Source organism: Columba livia, chromosome 2, assembly GCF_036013475.1.
Source record: "Columba livia isolate bColLiv1 breed racing homer chromosome 2, bColLiv1.pat.W.v2, whole genome shotgun sequence".
Taxonomy (NCBI): domain Eukaryota; kingdom Metazoa; phylum Chordata; class Aves; order Columbiformes; family Columbidae; genus Columba; species Columba livia.
This window is the reverse complement of record NC_088603.1, coordinates 16,197,340-16,219,504: the sequence shown is the minus strand read 5'-3', so window position 1 is coordinate 16,219,504 and position 22,165 is coordinate 16,197,340. Positions and strand designations below refer to the sequence as shown.

The following is a 22,165-nucleotide window of genomic DNA, read 5'->3' as shown; positions in this document are numbered from 1 at the left end:
AAGAGACTTAATGCATATCCCTGAGATCAGGAAAGAATTTCTGTGTAATATCTTCAGAGATGCAAATCTTTAACCTTGAAGTATAAAAACACAAAAGAGAACACTTACACTGCTTTCAGCCAAAGCTGAGATGACGTTTCCGAGAGCAGACAAAGACTTGTTGATGTTCTTGGCCTCATCCAGCACAGCACCTTCTGCTCCAGTTTTACTAACCTATACAATATTTCGGTAAATTACTAAACGTATCTTCAAAAAACACCTTCCACATTTAATGTAAGACTTGAGTAATTTTTTCGCTTCTAAAGTCAGTCTTCCTGACTTTGTGAACTACTCATAAGCAAGTTGGATTAGAATAAGCAAGCTCCTCCTCCATCTTTCCCTGATTCACCATCAACTTCTCATTCAGAACTCAGTGTTTGAAGATATTTCTGACTTTTTTAAACTGAAGTGAATATCTTCCTTGCAAAGTACACCTTTTCATAGAAGACAGATGTTTTTAGCTATACATGTATCAAATAGACAACTTCAAAAGTTGTTTGACATTTGTCAAAAAGTTTTAATTCCATAAAGTAGAAGGAAATAAGTGTTACAAATAGTTTGTCCAGAGGTCATCCTTAACAAACAGACAAACCAACCACACCAGACACCACCAGCCCCCTGAGAAATATAAACAGAGTCTATTTTAGCAAAATTTGGGAGAACAAATTTTAAAGGCTGAATCTGACCTATTCGAGTGCTCTAGGAGCTTACGTAGATATCAGCAGAAATGTGAAGGAAATCTACCCTGACACCATTCTATTTACATCAGCTCTTTTGCCTCAAGAGCTGAATTTGAGTTACAGTTCTGTAACCCTTCCTTTACTGTTTTTTTCACCAACCTGTGATCACGACCATAACTAAGCAATTCTTTTTGCTTGTGTTTAAACTAACCCAAGACAAGGCATCAGAAAACCTCATGTATTTCAAAAGGACTGGGAGAAGCACAAAAGCAAAATTCTAAATCAACTGTGAAAGGAACGAAGCTACAGAGAAAGGAGACCTGAAGCCCAGCCCTTTTAACTTCGTTCTCACTTTAATGAGAACGAAACTGGAAGCATTAAAAAAAAAAAAAAAAGACCATTACTAAGAAACACATTTCAGAATAAACACAGTATCAGAGACAACAATAAGGCCATAGAACAATGACATGAGGAAACACAACAGCAAGCAGAAATGACTGAAAAAAGCTGGAGACAAAGACCGGGACAAACCTAGAAGCAAAGATGAAAAGAACATCAAAAATCCAGTTCTTAAAAGGCTAATCACAGTCTGTAAGAAGTGATACACGCAAAATGGTAGATATTTCCTTCTCTGCTTTAAGCCACTGACACAGGAAACCAAGCTGTCATTTTAAATAATGACAATCAGAATTTCAGATACAGAAACTTGGTACCACTGGATAAGAAAATTCAGATATTCCACATCCATAAAACTATTTATTTCAGCACCTGGCTAGCCAACACACCTGCACACTTTTTGTGCTCTTGCAGATACTGAGACTTAACTCCAGCCTATTTCCCCGCCCCATTCCATGTTTACAAACCCTCACTGCAGAAATGCAGACCAGCTCAAAGAGGTAGCATCGAACAGCCAACCCAGACTAGGATTCAGAAACCACTTTTCAAAGTCAAAATTAAAACACTTCAGAGATGACAACTGAACAATCAGTATTACATTAACATAAAATACTGTAAAGAATAACCAGAGATTTTCAGAGCAGAAAAATAAATTTAGAATTACCTTTTCACTACCTGCCAAGTCCACAAGGTAAAGTTTTCCACTTAGTTTCTGTTCTGTTTGAGTATTCTCTTGTTTTACATTAATAAGAAAAATACTATGACTTCGGGAGCTGTGTTCATTCATGTCTATAATCCAAAATATATAAATTGTCAAAAATACTTGTACAACCAAAACAGTATCTTCCCACAGTGAAGCAACAAATCTAAAGCTAATGAAACTGTACAGAGTAGTCTCTCAACGACAATAAAACTAATAGTATTGTCACATTGAGTAACAAAGATACAGTCTCCCTTGGGCTTCTATTAATACCACATAAGCCCACTGATAAGATTTGCTAGCCTGTCAACTAGCTGTCACACATTTAGTTTACTCTATTAAAACATAAAGCACATTTGCATTCTGGTATCAGAACTCTTTCTTTTTTTGTAGATTTACAATGTATCATATTTTATCCTTTTGTGCAAATTCAAACTAGACGGCCATAACCTCTCACCCCTTTCTGATTTAAATACCTGCTGCCTCTTCTGCTGTGAAAAATGCAGAGTAAACAAGACTTATTGAATTTAAAGAATGATTTTAATTCCTTAACGAAATTAAAGCTGACTGCAATCCGAATGCGAATGTCTGCTTGCTTCTTCCTTTTAACCATAAATTCCTCACAGGCCTAAAAGGACTAGCTTATTGATGCCAGAGAAGCAGCTCAACATAGACTAGTAGCCATCTATTCACATTTCTGTTATTTCTCCACTACTCCATCCAGACCCACTTTAGAACCTTATCACCTAGGAGCAACAAAGCGGAAGTGCAGGACTGAATACTTCCTTAAAAGGGATAGCATATTTTCATTTTTGAACCTTAAAGAAAAATAAGAAGAAAAATCTTTTGTTTCCTCAATGATTATATATTCTTCCTTTTTCTGAATAAAGAACTAGACACAGGAAGATTGTGAAACTCACCCTTCAAACGGGTTCTCAAAGATTTCAGACAGTCACTTCAGTTGCTAAAAAACTGAAGTATTATTTTGCATGCACCTCAGCTTTCCTTGACTTCTTCTATTTTTTAAACCCCTCTGTGACTTCCTAATCCTGCTTCTTGTGGGAATCTGGGAACCTACGCCATGGCTCCTTGCAAACCAGCTGCATGCCACAGGCCAAGAAGCTTGGGACACTGGAATTCTGCTTAAATCTGTAGCATGTCTGAATATATATTCTGACCAGCTTTTCTTAGAATATGCAACAGAATGGCCAAACTGGAGACAGGCCACAGTGTCTCACTTACAGATTCACAGGTTAATCAAAACAAATTCCACAAACTGGGATTTTGGACTATTTCTAATGCAGAACTACACCTTTTTCTCCTATGATTCCAAACTCCTCACTGATCTCTTACTTTCTCCTTTAAATCCAAGTGTAAGTAACAGCATCTAACAAGAACTGAAATACCTGTTTCTGAAAGACATGCTGAAACTGTTTATGCTAGATCCTTTCAAAAACCTGAATGATTTAGCTCACTACTTTTGTCTTACCTACTTTTTATGGCATACCAGAAACAAACTGATAAAGCACTAAAAGGAAACAAAAAAATAATACTTACTTGTAACTGCTACATGTCGGTTTGATTTTCCTTCATCTATAGTATCCATAACTTCTTCTGGACTACATACAAAACGTTCTGTGCAACCCTTTAAAAATAAATAAAAAAGGTAAAAAACCACCACACCAAAAACCCAGAAGTAGATGATGTAGACTAGACACTAAGACAAAAACAAACCAGATTGATGCTCACCTTTACATAGGGAACTCTATTTTTGTCCTCATGAACAGAAAGATTGGTCTTTGAAACTGGAAGAGAAAAAGTTCTAAAGCTAAGGTATACATGATTTATAATGCTAAGGTACATATGATTTCTTTGCAAAATGAATGAGTTTGTCCAACGTACAGTCATAGATGTTATTTCTCAGCAACACTTTATAATAATTTAATATACATGGAACAACCACTACTGAAGCTTTAGTTACAGAGATTAGCTCCATGCTTTCTCATTTTGATGTACCCTCATCATGTATAGGTTATTAGCATACTGCATACCTATACCATGATATGCTTTTTTTTTTTTTAAATATCTCTCTCCAGAACAATTTACTTTCTATGCTCAATACAAATAAAAGCCTTACCATCCAAAAGGTCCCTTATTTTATCCAAGTATATTTCAAAATATGACACCTAAAAGTGAAAAGGGGAACAAAAAAACAGCATCATAAACCAAAAATACTTTGCCCTTTGATCAGAAAGATCCAGCACAATTATTATGACCTCCCACACAGCACCACATCTACCTCAAGTCCTTAAGGCTGAACTAAAATACACCTTTAAGAAGAAACTATTCTGATCAAAAGCTTCAAGCACTATCAATGCTGCCATAGGTTATCAGGATAGCTACCATCAATGTTTAATGGAAACAAGATTAAAGTGTTAACGTAATTCTTCTTTAAGGAGAGTGAGTTACTTCAGAAATAACTCATGTTTCTATTTTCCAAGTTACAGGTATTTGAAACAGACATAGAACATTCATTTAACCATAGACCACTTCTGGTTTTCATATAGATAAAACAAGTAACAATGAAGAAAGGTTTACCTTAATATGAAACTCAAGATTCTCATCCATTGAGTAAATATAATTAAAAATATCTTGCACTATTCTTGGAATAATACCCATTCCATCCGGGTCGTGAAGCTTCCCCTTATTAGAAAAATATATAATAAGTTGAAATATTTGTACTGAATTGAACATCACAAACAGTATCCTGAGGCAAACCAAACAGTTAACAGACAAATTGCTTTTAAAATGCTGATGGGTATGATCCACTTACTTTATCTATAAAGGAAAATCTTGACCATCTATTTACATTCAGAATTTGCAAGGAGTGAAAAGAACAGCCTCAGAAATCTCTCAAAGTACAAGTGAAAATGTGCTATTAACATTACTCTTATGTTTCTCATCCTCTTACTGAGGGCTGAAAAAATACAATAATTGCCATTCTAAGTCCTAAAAAAACATTTTGGGTATCAAATTGTTGCAACAGAAAGAAAATTAAAATTGCAAGATGAAAACAAGCAGGCATGTTATTTCTAGAAACAAAAGACTACTATAATGAAAAGAGGTAACAGTGACAGGAAAGGAAAATTATTTTAAGATTTCTTACTTCCATAGTGTGTGTCTTTCCGGATGATGTTTGCCCATAAGCAAATATTGTACCATTGTATCCCTCAAGTACATCTAAAGGGAAAGAGTATTTTTATTAGGGCTCAATTCCTTCTCCTAAAGGAAAGTCAAATGAAATAGAATGCAAGCAGGCAGTTCCTGAAGTGTTCAGCAAGTTAAATCATTCAATGCTTGTGTGCTAGAGCTGAGGGGAAAGTAGGTGTTATTCCACACCCCTTTTATGCGTTACATCATCAATGACTGCATTTTAGATGTTTACTGTATTAGAAGCATCTGATCCTTCAACCAGAAAAATCGGGACTTCAGAGTCAGGAACAAAAAGGAAACTGATACAACTGCCAGGCTGAACAGAGAGTCGTCTTATAATTCAGAAGAAAAAAAAAACAACATAGAGAAGAATGCCATAATATAGTCTTCCTTTGGGAAAGTTTAATTGTCCAATTGTGAAGAGAATGGGCTATGCCATTTCAACCGTCTTACTCCTTGGCCATAAGCTTATGTTTAAAATTATGAATGAACCAACCCAAAGTTTTAGATTGAGGGGTTATGGGCTGGTTTGTTCACAAGTCAGTTACTGCAGAATCACATCCTGCAAGCAAACTTTTATTTTCAAAAAACAAGCATGAGATACTCCAAATGGCAAAGTCTGTGCCACCTCATCATACCCATAATCCATTTGTACCACCACTAGAGCTCACTTGCCACAGGATGTAGCACAGCCTAGAAATGCCACACAGAAAAACAGCAATCAGATTTATTGATTGAGGAAGGGGGCATCACTATAATTCTTAATTAACTCCAGTTTTTAAGGAACAAACTTCTGATCTATCCTGATTACTATTTAATTCACTAAAGGGTTAAATACTTGAAGCAGCATGGATTTTCCACAGCAATTCACTTTCCTAATGATCATAAAAATCCTACATTTACCTAATCTTCTCTTGTCAATAACAGTTGTTATTTCAGGGGTTTCTCACAAGGGTTTTTTAAAGTTGTTTTGAAAGTTATGTCAATTAGAACCTATCACTGATCTCCTGAAGAAATTAATCAATTTCATTCTCAGGAAATTAACAATTGCTTACTACAACTTACTGTGGTATAACCTTCCTTGTGATAAAACCTGATTTCCTGAAGTTACTAGGCCAATTCTGACAATTGAAGTTTGGAGAAACTGTACACCCTGATGTGCACAGTGATAAATCACATTTAAACTCTAAATTACAAAGCTAGAAATGACATTAAAAAAACCCCAAAACTCTCTTTAAATTGTGTATTAAGAAGCTTAGAAAAGATCTATAGCATACACATGATTTCACAAGTTTCCTCCAAAGAAACTAATGTAGAATGTTTTCACCAATAAATTTGAGGGAGAAAAACAAAACAACACAACCCCGAATCTGGCCATAGGAGTTACTTCGATTAAATACTGATAAATTGTTTTAAACAATCTTTTGCAGAGAACTGCAAAAAACCTCAAAACATGACAGGTGTTATCAAATGTTGCAAGTGAGTGAAACAGCAGGTTAAGCATTGACATAATTTATCAGCTCAACTACGGCATGATTTCATACTGCTGTGTTTCATGTTGGCTCTTATTAAAGATGCAAAAGGTAAAAGGAAGCAATAGTAGCATCAGTTTTCAACACTGAAATCCACACAAATACGAGACATTTCCTTATGGTTAAAGTTGCCTTACCTTTGACAATCTTTTTAGCACAATCATTGTATACTTGTTCCTGTGATGTATTTGACTGGAATACACGGTCAAATATATATGGCTTGGACTGGAAAAAAAAAAGGACACAGAAGAGCTATTAAAAAAACAGACAGTGGAAGGTGTTTGATCATATAGTTTGGAAATAGCCAATACTGTCTCAGCCCAATCTTCTGCTGGTTTTTTTTTTTTTAGCACTTGAAGACTGTCTCAAGGAAATTGGCTTATTTAGTGTTGCCTAAATCTTCATTTGCTTGCCTACAAGTAAGGCCTTGAATTACATATTATTTGGTTTTGAAGTGCAACCTAAATAGTTCTCCAAAACTACTCTGCCACATAACATCAATTTACTCAACTTACAAGGTAAACCAATGCCTAGTCTGTACATCTGAAAACCCCTTATTCTCTTGTACTCTGGCAGCAGGTTTGCTTTGGTAAACCCAAATTATTAAAAACAGCTTATACCACATCACACAGAATATACACCTTGGTAATATTTGTTAAAAACCTCAAACCAAAAAGAAACATTCAGACCACCTACAGTCAGCACATGAACTGTTTCCCCATACATGATATCCTTAAAATAAAGCTCCATAAGCAGAAAGAAAAGGCTGCTTGGGAGGACAGGAACTGTTCACTGAAGACTCATTTTGGAAGACACTATAAGAAGCCACTCCAATGTATCTTTTTGAAAGCAATGTTGAAATTTTGCTTTGTTTTAAAGAGATTTTCATGACACAGTTCTAAGAAGCTGACACTCCATTAGGCTATGAACTATTATGCTCATCTTACGAAGTTCTAATTTTTTTTTTTTTCATTTTCAGAGCTTGATTCGGCAGGTAGCCAAGCAGACAGGCAAGGTTTACAAGGGATCGGGGCCAGTTCCCATTGCTAAACTCACTGCCACTGTTAAGTGCTCCTTTTTGTCTACATTTAATTCACTATCATCCTTCTGGAAGAATGTGTCCCTGGCAAAAAAACAAGTGGAGCTTCCACTTTTCACCCACCCACCACATTCCCTTTTCCCAGCCTGACCTCTCATCTAGCATGACACCAAACAAAGCTTTCTAGATTCAACACACATCTATCTGCTGAGAGGGCTTATTCAGGTGGATGAGCTCCCTCTCAGAAAAAACAAAATAAATACAGCATTCACTGTATAAATACACTGAAGAAACCACAAGCCTCAGTAGACAGAAACTATCCCTAAGGTGCTACAGTTTGTCAGAACACTTGTTTCACAGCTGGGAAAACCACACGCTTCCTCAATTAGTCATTTTAGCTTCAAATGCAGCTCAATTTCATATATTCTACAGGTAGAATGGAAGCCATTACATACACCATATACACCATAAAACAACTAACAAGTTCAAGTAACCCTGAGGTAAGAAAATGAAGACTGAGAACACGTTACATAAAAAGGTAAGTTGCTGTAGCAAAGGTAACACTAGCTATATGTTTTCTTTCCCACTAGCAGCTGTAGTTTCAAAAAGCCTCCAACTTCACAAATATCAAGTAGCTACACTATACACTGCAAGTCACCTACATCACAAAACATGAACCAGATCTGTTTCATGCTCAAGTTCTTCTGCATATGTGCATGAACTGAAATAATACAATTTTGGAGGATCAAATTTACGACTACACATTGGAAAAATACAGTGAGAGAAGTGGCAGTGTCCAACATCACTGCAAACAATATGTGCTGCATTAGCAATTTGGGCGTTTCTGGTTGTAAGATTTCAACTCTCCTCCAAATTATCGCTCCAGAAAATATATTGATTTTAGAAGCATTTGGGAAAGTTCCTAGCTACAGTCTTCTGACAGTCTGTGCAGCAACTGTTAACGGTACTCACTAGTTCTCACAGATCCCAACATATCTGATCTTTGCTATTTCCAATAGAGCATGACCAATGTGAGAAAAGTACCTCAAAATGCAAATGCTATTTTGCATAGTATATGCTTTTGAATGTATACATTGTGTCTTTATATATTACTACAGAATATTTTTCATGCCAAATAAAAGATGTATCTACTTCAAAGAAATCAAACTTTAACAACTTGCACTAGTCTGCAACCATTCTGCAATTCATAAGTATTTGGACCAAGTTCTGAAAAAGCTTTCCTTTTCTAAATTTTTAAAAACCATTTTTAGGGGTTTTTTTAGTGGTTTTGTGTATGTGTGTGTGTTTTGTTTGTTTGTTTTCTATTTGTTGTTGTTTTGGTTTGGGTGTAAAAAAAAACTTCTGCCAAGCAAAAGCTGACTGAATTGAACTCTTCTTCATTATCTGTGTAAAAGGAAAGTCATGTTTACTAATTTGAGAGTAATCTGTAGACAAAGAATACTTTTAGACTCTACTCTCTAATTGCCATTCAAATGCCTTCATAAAAGAACACAGACAAATTAGTTTCTTTTGTTTTACAAAATGTTAGTCTACAAAATAGCATGTATGATGAATGCCATGGATTAGTAAGAACAGAAAACCAAGTTACAAGGACTTCACTTGGGCAGTAATGCCTTTAATTGATCTTGTTTGTTTATACAGTGAAAGCTGCTAGGCACATGACAAATTCCAACTCCCCTCAAGTTAACAACTGCTACCAACATACAAAATGTAATAATTCCGAACAAAAGAATCCTCATAAGGGGCATCCTGTTGACACCATCTGTCACTTCCCCCTCCCTTGCAGGTGGAAAGTAGAATATTTATTTACATGTCTCCAGTATTAAAATTTCCTAGATGAAACCACAATGCAACTACAAAGCACTCAAAAATCCAATCACATACTTCACTCCCCTCCCGGGTTGCAATGCATTTATCACACCTATGAAAACCCACTTTAGAGGCACGTCCCTGCTCCATCACCACTGAATCAATATCTAACCAAGTAGGTTTAGCCAAGTAGGTTGCATGATAATTATCTTTTAAGAATACAAGTTACTCCCACTCAGTATGGTTTCCCATCTTTGACATCTGCAATGTTACATCTTATCACTTCTCTTTACAGTCTACTTTCTGCTGTAAACAAAGCTAAAACAGTATTACAGATTACCCTGCCCTAGAAAGCCTCCTCATTACCTTTAAGAGATTAATCAAGAAAGATTAAAGTGTCAGTTATTTTTTCTATACCATATGCCTTTTCTTCCTCAAGTAGTAAACAAGCAGATATTATGATGGAACTGAAAGCACAAAAGGTCCAAGCATCGTTACCACACACTGCTTGCAAGTGGAAGCAGCAGTATCGGTGACACGATGCTGCCTTGACATACTCCAGAAAATTTCAGCAAATGCTACTCAAATCCTAAGAAAAAATTGACACATACCACCTATAAGCAACACGAAATATCAAGCAAACAAGCAGAGAACTTCCTCTCTCCAAACAGAGAATTCAACGCGTGCATTCACTCCTTGCCGAGCATTTGTTCCACCAGTGATCAAGTACAGGAAACCTCAGCTCCTGTAAGTGTTTGTACTGAAGGGCTGTAGTCCCACAGCAAAAACACTGCCAGCGCCCTCAGCCCTCAAGAGAGTACATCTGTCAAGACAATTTAGTGGTAATTAAACTAAATCATAGTATCACAGAATGTTAGGGATTGGAAGGGACCTCAAAAGATCATATAGTCCAATCCCCCTGCCGGAGCAGGAACACCCAGATGAGGTTACACAGGAACGTGTCCAGGCGGGTTTTGAATGTCTCCAGAGTAGGAGACTCCACAACCTCCCTGGGCAGCCTGTTCAGTGTCTGTCACCCTCACTGAGAAGAAGTTTCTTCTCAAATTCAAGTGGAATCATGTTCCAGTTTGAACCCATTACCCCTTGTCCTATCATTGGTTGTCACCAAGAAGAGCCTGGCTCTGTCCTCGTGACACTCACCCTTCATATATTTGTAAACATTAATGAGGTCACCATTTGGTCTCCTCTTCTCCAAGCTAAAGAGATCCAGCTCCCTCAGCCTTTCCTCACACAGGAGATGCTCCACTCCCTTAATCATCTTTGTTGCCCTGTGCTGGACTCTCTCCAGCAGTTCCCTGTCCTTCTGGAACTGAGGGGCCTAGAACTGGACACAATATTCCAGGTGTGGTCTTACCAGGGCAGAGTAGAGGGGAAGAAGGATCTCTCTGGACCTACTAACCACCCCCCTTCTAATCCACCCCAGGTACCATTGGCCTTCCTGGCCACAAGGGCACAGTGCTGGCTCATGGTCATCCTGCTGTCCACCAGGACCCTCAGGTCCCTTTCCCCTATGCTGCTCTCTAATAGGTCATTCCCCAACTTATACTGGAACCTGGGATTGTTCCTACCCAAATGCAATACTCTACACTTTCCCTTGCTATATTTCATTACATTTTTCCTGCCCAACTCTCCAGCCTGTCCAGGTCCTGCTGGATGGCAGCACAGCCTTCTGGTGTGTCAGCCACTCCTCCCAGCTTGGTGTCATCAGCAAACCTGCTGATAGTACACTCTATTCCCTCGTCCAAATCATTGATGAATATATTGAATAATATAGGCCCCAGTACAGACCCTTGAGGCACTCCACTAGATACTGGCCTCCAACTAGACTCCGCCCCATTGACCACAACTCTCTGGCTTCTTCCCTTCAGCCAGTTCACAGTCCACCTCACTACCGCACTCCCTCAGTTTAGCTGTAAGGACGCTGTGGGAGACTGTATCAAATGCCTTACTGAAGCCAAGGTAGACCACATCCACCCCTCTGCCATCATCCATCTGTTTTGTTATGTCCTCATGAAAGTCAATGAGGTTGGTCAAGCATGACTTCCCCTTGGTGAAGCCATGTTGACTTCCCCTAATGACCCTCTTATCCTTGATATGCCTTGAGATGGCACCAAGGATAAGTCGTTCCATCAGTTTCCCAGGAATGGAGGAACCACCACCAAAGATGAGTAAGGTGTTTCTAAGGAAGGGGTACAGCAGCCAGGGAAGACAGCTTCCCCTTCACATATTACTATAAGCTAGATATTAGCTTTCTGTTAAATCATCATACCAGTATCATCTGAAAAACTTCTATATTATTCAACATTTCATGGAATGAAAAAAAATACTCCAAAGAGTAACACTGAAAGAATACTAGTGTTTCAGCTACAAATTGCAGTTTCTGATTCATGTTTAAGTTGGACTGTAGACATTAAGCACTTTCATTTGTGTGTTTCTAATTAAATGGTACTTTCTTTCACACTGGCAAAATAATTTTTAAAAAAGGTTGTTTTAAGAATGCACCATGTTCCCTGCTTTTATACAGTCTGGCACAGCCTTTCGTTCAGCAGCACACATGGATTAAGTTTTCCTTTTGAATAACCTGCTGCCAAAAGGTGCAGTAATAGCAAGTGATCTTCATTAATCTGATTCTAACATAACTTACACCCAGCCTTGTTCTCATTTACTATCCAATATTAGTTTAAAAGATAATGAAAAAGAAAACTGTCTCAAGCTTTTCTCAGAATCACAGGGGTTACACCTTACACATTAAAAAAATAGTACTCTAAACAAATAAGAAAATACAGGCAGGTAGCCACAATTGTTTCTTAAAAGTGGTAGAAATAAGGAATACAATGTAATCATTACTAGAAACATTTGGACAACAGAGGCATATTGTCCATTAGTGTGAATGCTCATAACACCTTGCCACTTCAGTCATTTCACAGAACTGTTTTCAGTTTAGGCTTCAGTCTGAAATCACCAAATGTCACTGTATTCAGTAACCTATCTTATCTTTTGGACAGTTGTGAGATGAGCAGTACTAGGCATAGAAATGTGTTTAACTAAGAAGTATAGATATGTTATGCAGAACTATAAAGCTACTCAGTTGCAATCAGTTTTGCATTTGAAAACACAAAGGACATAATCATATAAGCCTGCTATTCCTTCTTGTTTCATCTTACTCAAAAGCCTGAAATTGATGAGCAAATTGCTACAAATTTTTGTGCATAGGTACATTTCTGATATTTAACAGAGTCATATACTTATAACGAGTCACCTTATTATTTGTTTCAACAAAACCCTTATATTTAATTAACAGGAAGAGCCATTAAAACAAAATATTTAATATTAAAGTGGAAGGAAGACCCCTTTAATTCATAATTTAAAAGCTCTCTACTAGTCAAAAAAGTTTTGTCCTGCGGAAGGGTGATACTTCTTCCACAGTTTGCTTTAAAACAGACCAATACCGTACGTCCCCTCAAACTGCTGTTACGCATTAGCTACAATTAAAACAACTATTTTACCTAACACAAATCCAAATGACCGGCTTGTCCAGAAAGACAACCATGCCAATAATTACACATAAGCTAGGAAGAGAAGGGAGGATAGATAGCTCAGAGATGACAGGGGAGTCAGGGAAGGAGGAGGGTTTGGTGATAGTCACTGATTTCCCTCCCCACCCTTCTCCGCAGCAGAGCCAAAGCTGCGGTCTGTTATAAGCTCTGCTCCCAGTTTTCACCTCCCATGTCTCAGCACAGGGAACTCCCAGGCATTATTAAAGAAGCTGTTCCAGCACAGACTCAGGTGCACACAGGTTTAAGTCCTTCACACAGCTGGGAAAGGAGCTACAAAAAAGTGGCTCTGTTACTGTTCAACAGGCAGCCAATACAAAATGTAGCAATAGAGACAGGAATCAAACAGCTGAAGGCAACCAAACAGCTTACTGCGGAATGTTTTTAGAAACTGTTTCATGAGAAGTACTGTTGCTGTTCCTGTCCTCCCTTGGGCATTCAGCAACACAAACGAGGTGGCTGGCTGCAGCATCAACTTGGAAGGTTCCTAACTTTGTAAAAACTCAGCTTGTTAAATACGTGAATAAATAAACTGTAAGTTAAAGTAACTGTTTCAAAAGTTTTAGAGAATCAAGTCATAACTTGGAGAATACCAATTTTGTCATACATCCACCATTATAAAAACAAAATCACAAGATTAAGATTTTATGAAACAGAACTCTAATATTATCACTGTTACCCAGTCTAATAATTTTGGGGGGCATTTTTCTCAAAGTCAGGCACAGCAAGTCCTGGACCTAGGACCACTGAAGATTTTTTTTTGTTGTGATTTTTACCTGTGCAGAAAACACAAAAGTACAACTGTAACACTGAATACTAACCCTGGGCAGAAAGCTGCACATGCTCCCTCAGGAACATCCCATCAGACTGTTCTACTCAGATACAGCACCATGCCAGACCAATTCACATTTTAGATATTTTTAAAGCATGCTCAAAGAGCATTTAAACAACGTAAGTTTTTTGTTCTCTTTAGACCAGAACTACTGAAAGAGTATGTGGAAAACTTATTTTTGAGAAGTCAAAAAACATCAAAGTTCCCAAACTTAATTGTGGATTTTAAACAGAATTTACAGTGTCACAATGAATGAGTATTCACTGATGGAAGTGAGATCATTTGTTCTAGTCAAATTTTCCATTTTCCAGGCTTGGTTCCTTAATCTGAGGAGTTTACCTGTACAACCACAGGAAGAACAGATGTACTCCAAGATACGAACTCAACAGCTGAAATAACCCCAAATTACTTCATTTCACAAGCACGCTATCATTCTTGTAGATCCAGACTAATGAAATTCCATATTTTATTGACAAGTTCAGTTGAATACTAACAGACTAGAGCACTGGTATGTAGTAAATCATACTAAAAAAAAAAGAAGTATTTTATTAACTGACCTCCCTCACCTTCAGATTGTGTGAAAATGGTATTATCTGTAGGCTGAAGAAACAATATAAAAACTAAAACCTGAAGACAGATAATAAGTGGCATCCAAGTTACTTTCAGCAATGCAGGATGAGCACTGCATCTAGAGAGAAAAGTATTTATATGAAAACACATACTAAAAGTTAGCAAAAAAAACCCCAAACATTGGGAATAAAGTGTGTTTGTACAATATCAACCAGACAATAAACTACTGTACTTTATTCTTTTCCCCTGTAACATCCAGATTGCTTTATAACATGTCTCATAGTATGCAAGGTGACTTCAGTTAAAATACATTTACAAACATGTAATAAGCCAAACTGAATGTTTATTTTGATTAAAAAAAAAAAAAAAGTTACCAGGCACAGACTGATTTACAGATCACAAGCACCAATGAACCGGAGCCTGCAGTTCTGCATTTTCTTCCTCCCAGAAAACTCTCTGTATACAATTCGCAGGTAGCTCCCAAGCACGTATTTAGCGGTCAAACCCCTCGCGGTGGCCCAGGGCAGGCCCATCCCAGCCGGGACACACCGCAGGGCTCGCCCGCCGCTGTCCGCCCGGTAACCCGCGCATTTCCCGCGGACACACCGGAGCGCGCCCCGCGGCCCTTTGTCACACCGACGTGTCCCGCCAGCCCAGCGCCCACTGCTCGGGGACCTCTGGCCCCACCGGCTCCTGCTCTTCGCCCGGCCGTGCCCGCACCCAGACCAGCCGGCCCCTCCACAGCTCTGCCTCCCCTACCCCTCGCCCCGCCAAAAGAAGGCCGCCCCCTTCCCGAGGCGCCCCTGCCCGCCCGGCCCTGCCGTCCCGCCTCACACCGCGCCCAGCCCCGCGGTACCTGACCCCGCCGACACCCCCTCCCCCCGGCGCTCCCCTCGCCCTTCCCGTCCGGGGCGGCCCCTCACCGCGATGACGACGGTGTCTTCGCCCTGAAACTTGGCGACGTACTTGTCGCCACGGGCCACTTCGGACTCGTTGAGGGGCCTGAAGCGACACATCACTTTGATGTTACACTCCGCCGGGTCCGCCATCTTAGGCCACCGCCGCCTCCGGGGCGCTCAGCTCCGCCGCCACCCGCTGCTGCCTCGACGCCGCCCGCTCCAGCGGTCTCCCAAGCCGCCGTTACCGCCGCTGCCGAGAAGCCTGCGCCCGCCCGAGCAGAAGGGAACAGGGAAGGGCTCCTTCCTGGCCGCCGCCGCCACCTCCCGCTCTCACTTCCTCCCCAATATGGCAGCCATGGCGGCGCCTGCAGCCGGCAAGTCCCGGCCCCCCCGCGCCGGGCAGAGGCGGCGCCAGCGGCAGGGCAGGGAGGGTGACGTCACCCTCTGCAGCGCCCAGCCCCGCCCCCTCAGCCGGGACCTGCTGCGCAGGCGCGGAGGTGCGCGGGCGGCCCGGCCCGGCTCCACCGTCGCTTTACGACGCAGGCGCGAAGCCGTTGCTGGGCTGGCGGGACAGCTGCCGCCCGCGGCCTGGGCGCCCATAGGGCTGCCGTTGGTTGAGGGGGCGGGGCTGTGGGAGGGGTGGGGGCAGACGGGGCGGGGCTTGAGAGAGGGCGGGGCCTCACCTCAGAGGTGGAAGGAAGGTGCGGTGGGGAGGGTGTTGGAGGTGCTCCACCTCCTCGGGGAGCGGGTGTGCGGCAACACGGCCGGGGTTAACCTCGGCCGAGGTGCTGCGGGAGGGATGGAACCCCTGCCAAGCCGGCTTTGGGGGAGCGGTCGAGCCCCGCTTTGTGCGGGCGGCAGCGGCAGCGTTCTCCGCAGCGGGCTGGGCTGCCGGCCTGGGGGCTGTGAGGGGGGCGCCACCCGGGGCAGGTCTGGTTAGAGCTGAGTTCTCTAAGTGCACTTGAAGACAGGGTGAGAAGTGAAGGCTTAAAGCAGACGTCTGAGGCAGAAATCCCCGAGATATATATTTAGCTTAGTTTTTTGCAAGTTTATTTATTATGGGTGGCCCTAATTATAGTCAATCCAAACTTATGGACTGTCTAGGCCAGGGGTTTTCAAACTCATTTTCACCGGTGGCCACATCAGCCTCACAGTTGCCTTCAAAGGGCCGAATGTAATTTTAGGACTGTATAAATGTAGGAGTAGTTGCATTTGTACAAAAAAGTCAGGTAAATCGCCCTGACCAGAGATTCTCAAGTGTCTTATGAGTTTACAACTATACCTCTTAACATCCAGATATGAACTTTGCAACTGGGACAAGGTACAAACTCACAGCTTGCTAAGTTAAGTCTGCTTCCTGACAGAAATCATGATTTGTACTGGAAATGTTTCAAATATCCTTGAGGTTAATGAAAAAAACAAACAAACAAACAGTCTTTCTCTTAAATTGGTAAATTTTAGTACGCCAGAATGACTTAAAACAGCAATATCCTTCCCTTAAAGTACTCTCATTTTCATAAAAGAAGAGAAAATACTGTGAGTTTTAACAGACCATCTTAAATCAGGCATCCTCCATTTTCAAGACCCTTCTTGGTTTAGGGATTTCAATGGTGTATTTTCACTTAGGGTAGGTGTGCAAGGTGAATGCTGCTTCAAAACTACACAACAGAAGATTTACCTAATAATCTAGTTTCACCTACAGCTTCTTTTCACACAGTAATACAAAAATCTTTTTGTGCCTAGTTTATCTCATGAGGTAAGCTAAGTCTTCTAAATTGAGTTCATGTTGTAACAAGTTTATTTTTCCACTGTGGTTAAAAATTCTGCAGGACTGTGCTGTTGTATCCAGGGCAGAAACAATTACACTTCCCTACCTATCAGTACTTGTGGAAATAGTTGTCTGGGAAAGCCGAGGTATATACTCAGTCTTTAGAAGGTGCGGTGCTGCTCCACAACATCTAGTGTATGATATGTATAGACATCTGTCTACAGTTCTGTTTTGTTTTCAATAAAATGTTTTAAGCATCATTATTACCCTTGAAGTATCAGAAAGCCTATTTTTGTGGTTTGCCATTTCAGAAATTATGAATTTATATTGCAGTCAGCAAGATATTTTAATGCATCTAACCCAACTATTTCTGGGCTTATTCACATGCATATGGCAAGTGATGTTCTTATGCAGCTGCTGGATTTGGATTCTCACAGATTTTTAGGAGGTTATCTCTTTTATGAAAGGTGTGTAAATGATTTACTATTTTTTCAGTTAGTTTGCTTTCATACGTGAGGAAAAAGAAATCCTAGCTGCAAAATGAACAACTTCATGATTGTTACTCCCAGAAGTAAATGTTTCAGCTGCTGATATGTCCTTTATCCCATCTATTTAAGAAACTACAAGTTCTCACTGTCCATAAGCAAAGGAGATGTATCGTTAGTTACACTTGCTGACATACAGTACCCAATGAAAGAACATTGCAGTAAAGGAAGAAACCTTGTATTGACACGGTTCTCAAGAAAATAGATGCTTGGGCTTGCTTACCTTTTCAATTACAGCATACAGTCCACAAAGACAACATAGACACATGAATAGGTAATTACTCGTTTTACTGATGTTGAAACAAAAAATGTCAGCATGTGTGAACTATGGAGAAGAAACTGCCCACTTCTAAGGTGACGGTTCTGTGCAAACAAGAGAAGTGACTGACAATGTCTCATACTGGCTGTGGGAGCCCTCGCTAACTGAGCCCTGCTGAACTGAACATGTGTGCTCCCATATCTGTTTCAGGTTTTCTGCCATGAAGTTTCCCTTCTCTGATCTGCTGTTCAGAATACTCAGCAACCAGCCCTTCACATGACCTACCTGAGGTGTGACACAGCGGTGCAGTGCTCAGAGGGCAGTGTGTTATCTCCATTGGTGCTGACATATGCCAAAACAGCAGTCTGGAGGACTGGGGTTTAAAGATGCAGTGTCACCTTCTTGAACAACAGAACAGAGACCAAACATCATGGTGAGTTTCCCTTTTGGTCACAGTTACAGAATATTCCTTCTTCGACAACTGGAAGTATTTTACTGTCTTCTGTGTTGTTATGGAATGTCTGTAGCATGCTTTTTTGGTCAGTTAGGATAAAATACTCTTTTAAAAAGTAATCTATTGTAATAAGTTGTCATAAAAAGTGAATCTGTTTTTTAAGCCTAGCATGACCACATAAATCAAATTAATTAATACTTTTTTTTACAGCTCCTGTAGTTCTCCAGTCTTTCTCAGCAATAGAAGCATGTTAAGCAAAGGGAATTGGCAAACCTGGGCCTTAGAGTGAAGCTATATCTGGATAATGATGTAATTAACCACCAAAATTGTTCCAGCAGAGTAAAAGTGATCTTGATTTGGTCTTAAAAGCATACTACATATTCAAATAAGTCTATAAACCAGGTGTTTGTGGAGAAGCAAATTAAAGCTGCTTTCTCCTGCCAGTTAAAAATTCTGAGATTCATCAGTTGACAGTACTTGTTGACACTCAGTGTTCCTAATGCAAACACAAGTGCTCTTCTCATTTTAATTTGCAATGTGCTGGGAAAATACAGTGTATGACTTCTGAGAATTTAAGGTGCATTCCAGGTCAAATTTATTCCAAATTTGCAAGTCAATTTTTAGGACAAAAGAATTATTAACCTACCAGATATGGTGTACCTCAAACAAAATTATTTGTTTCTTGTAACACACTCTGTAAATAAAGGCTATTAAGATGATTTATGAAGTCTAACCTCATTACCTGACACTGGAAAAGCATAATTAAAAGTAACAAAATTTTATGGTTCAGATAGCTTATTCAAATACATTTTAAAGTCGCTTCACCAACAGACTGTGTCTGGTCAACTCAGCAGGTTGGCAGATGGAGTTTAGGAGCCTAAGATACTATTGGAGTCCAAATAGATTATCTGCAGCTCTCATTCAGTTACAAAATTATAAAGCTTCTTTTCACTCCAGCAAACAATGTAATGTAGACTGTATCCCCTGTTCCAATCAAGTTTAGGCTTTTTTGTGAACTAGGAGGATGAAATATACTTTGGAGATGCATCTGCTGATACACATTAACTTCTTCTTGACAAAAAGATGAATAATTCTAAAAATCAGATTTATTTTTACTTTTTAACTGGAAATGCATAAACCTCTATCTTTTCCCAATCATGATAATCATATTTAATTATTTCTAATAGTGTTAGACTAATTAAAAGCAAAAGCAAGCTCTGGGAATAGTATCACATCTTAGATGTTTATTTTGGCTAATTTGTGCAAATTTATGCAAACATCTTGTCAGCTCGCTACCTAAAGCATTGACTCTGAATTCTCTTTGAAGAAGGAACACACTTTTGAACCTTTTTTATATTTTTAGCCATTAAAAACATCCGGCATCTGTTGTCTGAAACATCACGTCATAAATCCCTATTCTCAGTTGCTTTTCATTGTTTATAACCCTTACTAAACTCACCACTGGATTGTGTTTTAGCTTGCTGGCTGCCTGTCTGAAGCAATTTTGTTATAGTTGTGGCAAAAATGGTTTACATGTTTCAAAGAGTGAGATCAGACATGCATTGGTTGCCATTGTTGCTAAAGGAAAACTATTGTAACCATTTCATGTGGGAGTTATAGCAGAGAACATAAGGATCAAAATTTGTTAGGGAAACCCATGGCAGGCTCTGCTTTTGATTATCTAAAACTACTCAAGACTGACTTTGGTGGAAAACACCTCATATGAACATATTCCTTGGAGTCCTGCTGAAGCTTTTACTAGAGGTGAGACCTCCATCCCATCACAGCGACTGTCTGTGACTAATGTGTATATACGAATTACTGAACGCACAAACTTGCTCCATGTCTAGGCAACAGGGGTTTAGCAGGCTTTCCTTTTGCATTCTTCATGTTGGACTTGGGAGCTGGAGCTGAAGGCAAGAAGCATGACTTTCTTGAAGTCAAGAGGAAGGAAGATGTTTTATTCACAGAAGGAATGGGGCGAAGTAGTCGGGATAGAAAAGGCAAAGTGGAAGAGCCAAGTTCGGGGACATGAGTAACAGGCAGACAAGCCTGTTTGCTGCAGGAGCTCCTTCAGCATCAAGAATAGGATCTAAGTTTCTCCTGTATGCAAATGTGGAATGCTTCAGCAAAGCAGGTGAAGCTCAGACAGTACCTATGCAGAGGGAAACCACCCTATAGATACCGTGTGCTTTGTGAGTGGAAGGGCCAGGGGCAATTAACGCCAAGTGCAATTGTGGGAGTGTCTGTGTGGTAACTGAGGTACTCCAGGAAAGAGTTGGCTTGGATGCTGCAGGACAAATTTGATGCAGGTATGGTGTAATATAGAGAAATCTCCAGGCTTTTTAAAAGACAAATTATGCACTGCACAAGCTTTGCAAAAATTGGCATCCAAATGTTTAAAAAGGACACAAAATTGTTCTTGGCTGATCCACCCATAAAGATATGTTATTAACAGGAACGATGGTCCTACAACAGCCTGATTTCAAACCACTGATGGTTCTGAACATTATTACTTTGCATCTCAGTTTGCATCCAAAAATAACAAGAAATCCCACTGAGATAATCATTCTGCCACATACTTAGCTGGTGGTGAAACCAGCATTTCGTAGGAAGCAGAGACAAGATCCTTACCTGAGGTGCAAAATGGAAGTCAGCCTTAACTCTGTAACACCAGCGTATTCAGAATGCAATATTTTTCTTTGTTCCTATTTTAGAGGTTTTTGTTTTGTTTGGGTTGTTTTCTTCTTATTTGGCTTCAATTTTGTTTTTCTCTTCACTGCAGGATTGCTCTTCTGAAGGAGCATATCCCAGCAACTTTGCCTGGAAGTAGCAAAAGTGTGGATAAAAGATTTGCATTTGAAAATATAGGCCTTCTTGTTTGTTCACTTCTAAATGCAAAAAATTTAGGGGACACAAGTTACATTATGAATTCTACAAGCAACAATAGATCCAAAGATTGTGCCTCCTTTGAAGTGTCAGTCACAACTCCATATTGATATGGTGTGTAGATTGCCTTGCTTTATTAATCTAAGTGCCTTTATGTGCCAAAACCCATCAGTCTAATATAATACAGGTTAGGTCATAGCTATTTTGTCTTCCTTCAGGCCCCAGACTCAGAGAAAGGAAGGAATGGAAAGCAGGTTGAATGACAAAGGAATGTCAAGGTATGTATTATGATCATATATCTATATGATACGTTTCTTCTATAAAAATACATTAGTGTCATATAGCTTGTGTACTTCAAAGCACATTACAGTGTCTCCAGTGGTCTCACACTGCTGGCTGTAAGGGTGTCAGAAATCGTATGCAATGTCCCATCTTCAGTGTGGAGGAGCAAATCCCTGGGTCTTTTTTTTTTTTTTGAGGGGGAGCTTCTGTCTGTCTTGAGATTGTGTGGGTGATTCAGCAAGGTCCTATGCTCAGTGATTCAAAAAAAAAAAATTGATGGGGCTTATAGAGTCTTCCTTGACACTTTTCCCTCCACAGTGATGAAGTATTTCATCAGGTACTTGCAAAAAAAAAAAAGTCTAAATTAATGTGTTTTTCTGAGTTTTAACTTACAGGTATCAAAAGAATTTAAAAAACTCTAAATGTAGCAGTTTGATCCCCATCTTTTCATATGTTTCTTCAAAATCTAAAGCTCAAAAGATTTTAGCACTTGGGAAGGTCTACTTGATTTCTCAGGGAAGGACCTAAAAAGCTTGCTTGAGCAGAGCTAGCATCTTGCCTTCCTTCTTATTTGTTAATTCTGATGGCCAACAGATCAAGCTTGTGATGCTTCAATCAGCCAATGAACATCAAAGACAGAATTAGTTTAAGATGTATGGGGTT

At 39.7% G+C, this 22,165-nt stretch overlaps 1 protein-coding gene and 1 long non-coding RNA gene across 3 annotated transcripts in view; one reads left to right on the top strand and one right to left on the bottom strand.

The window, feature by feature from the left end:
• Positions 1 to 15,697, bottom strand: part of KIF5B (kinesin family member 5B) — a 34,985-nt gene extending 19,288 nt beyond the window's left edge. The window contains exons 1-9 of one of the 2 annotated variants that reach the window (XM_065050530.1): positions 15,330 to 15,697; positions 6,698 to 6,785; positions 4,982 to 5,055; positions 4,414 to 4,518; positions 3,953 to 4,001; positions 3,565 to 3,620; positions 3,373 to 3,460; positions 1,780 to 1,904; positions 109 to 213 (exon numbers count right to left, since the gene is read on the bottom strand). In XM_065050530.1, the coding sequence (XP_064906602.1) occupies positions 109 to 213; positions 1,780 to 1,904; positions 3,373 to 3,460; positions 3,565 to 3,620; positions 3,953 to 4,001; positions 4,414 to 4,518; positions 4,982 to 5,055; positions 6,698 to 6,785; positions 15,330 to 15,455 (816 nt within the window). In that variant the 5' untranslated portion in view covers positions 15,456 to 15,697. The remainder of the gene's footprint in view (positions 1 to 108; positions 214 to 1,779; positions 1,905 to 3,372; positions 3,461 to 3,564; positions 3,621 to 3,952; positions 4,002 to 4,413; positions 4,519 to 4,981; positions 5,056 to 6,697; positions 6,786 to 15,329) is intronic. The other variant, XM_065050531.1, reaches the window with a different exon arrangement.
• A 306-nt stretch (positions 15,698 to 16,003) lies between these two features.
• Positions 16,004 to 22,165, top strand: part of LOC110359954 (uncharacterized) — a 34,712-nt gene continuing 28,550 nt past the window's right edge. Inside the window, exons 1-3 of the long non-coding RNA XR_010469944.1 lie at positions 16,004 to 18,310; positions 21,117 to 21,334; positions 21,439 to 21,498. This is a non-coding gene — a long non-coding RNA (uncharacterized LOC110359954). The remainder of the gene's footprint in view (positions 18,311 to 21,116; positions 21,335 to 21,438; positions 21,499 to 22,165) is intronic.